At 41.9% G+C, this 1453-nt stretch overlaps 1 protein-coding gene across 1 annotated transcript in view; it reads left to right on the top strand.

Annotated features, from left to right (window-relative positions):
• The window catches only part of LOC107081030 (cardiolipin synthase (CMP-forming)-like), a gene marked incomplete at its 5' end in the record, with an annotated part of 13131 nt that extends 11695 nt beyond the window's left edge, over nucleotides 1–1436 (top strand). The window contains one exon of the mRNA XM_015369241.1: nucleotides 1288–1436. Within this exon, the coding sequence (XP_015224727.1) occupies nucleotides 1288–1383 (96 nt within the window). The remainder of the gene's footprint in view (nucleotides 1–1287) is intronic.
• Nucleotides 1437–1453: the final 17 nt, after the last annotated feature.

Below are 1453 nucleotides of genomic sequence, written 5' to 3'. Positions count from 1 at the left end.
CACCTAGAGGAAATACGGGTTATTGCGCACCTCAACGGACGGAGGTATGAAGGAGTCTACGGATAGAACGTACGGACAGAAATACGGACGTGCAGGCCAAACGTGAGGTATGAATGGGCCTTAACTTGTATTGGTTTGCCCTAGTGCACATATAGATTGGGTAAAAACACTGCCAGATCGGTTGGTTTAGTCATAAGTTCCAGCCCGATTAAAACCAAAAACCATGGAAAAACTATTATGTTTAAATGATTAACACCTTTCATTTTGCTCATCATTGTGCAATGTGACAAACACTTTCACTGTCTGCTTGAGCTTATTTCATTAAAATGGCAGAAAAAACAGTGTACCTTAAATCATTTCTCTTCTAAGAAATTTTACACACAAAAAAGCTTACAAAAGATTTTATTATACATACTAATCATTAACAATTTCAAAGGAACTTAAATGGGGAGAAAAAGAACTACAATTGCAAAAAAATCAGATTATATTACTAACTGTAGTTCTGCTTTTCACCAGTAGGTGGTGACATGTTCAAATGAAGCTTGATGAACTGTGGGGATCATTGAAGCACTTTGGCCAAACAGTTTAAAAGCCTCGCGAGGCTTCATCTCACCATCATTAGGGAGAGGTGACCAAAGGAGTCCCAAGAATAAAATTATGCAATTAAAAAAAAAGATAATCTTAGGTTCTTAAAACTCAAAATAACTACAATGACAGAAGGCAACAAAACTGAGCCCTGGTGCTGCAGACGCTATCAGCACTTAGATAAACAGAAGGAGGAACTCGGAATAAAACACTTGGACATTTCAGGACGGAACCCACTAACACAACCAGCATAAGCATAACCAAGTGTCACAGCTTTACAAAGTTGCTCTAAGTTTAAACCAATAAACAATCCAGCAAGAGGCAAGCTGCTCAAGCAAAGACAGCCGCCCAGTCCATATGAGAGTACTGGTTTAAATAGGAGCAGCTCTCCTTTGATTGGTGGGACCATCAGGCCAGTATCCAATCCAGAGGAGGAGCGGCTTTTAACAGGAAGTGACAGATGAAAATGTAGGAAACAGGAAGTGACATGAGGGCTGTAAGTTCCCATAGCGGCGCCAGCTGAGGGGAAGCTGCAACTGCTGAGAAAACTCAAACACATTAAACAAAGGCCACTGGCAGAAACATGGAGCTGCTTATGTTATGGGCATATTTCACGCATATTGTTCTACCAGTTCCTTTCTAAATGGAGACCAGTAGGAATGAAGTCATTTTTTCCTCTGCTTTATTCTTCTTTCCGTCCAGTTCAACACAGCCATCCAACTCTGCCTGGTCGCTGCCTCTCTGGCTGCTCCGGTCTTCCAGTACACCGACAGCATCCTGCTGCAATGCCTCTGGTAAGCTCACACCACTCCTGCTTCCCTTTGGAATCGAGCAATAATAGAAGAATATGCCGGTGAAGGTTCTCAGT

Source organism: Cyprinodon variegatus, unplaced genomic scaffold (genome assembly GCF_000732505.1).
Source record: "Cyprinodon variegatus isolate N-32 unplaced genomic scaffold, C_variegatus-1.0 Scaffold2711, whole genome shotgun sequence".
NCBI lineage: Eukaryota > Metazoa > Chordata > Actinopteri > Cyprinodontiformes > Cyprinodontidae > Cyprinodon > Cyprinodon variegatus.
Note: the sequence above shows the minus strand (reverse complement) of the source record. Positions and strands in the feature narration are given on the sequence as shown.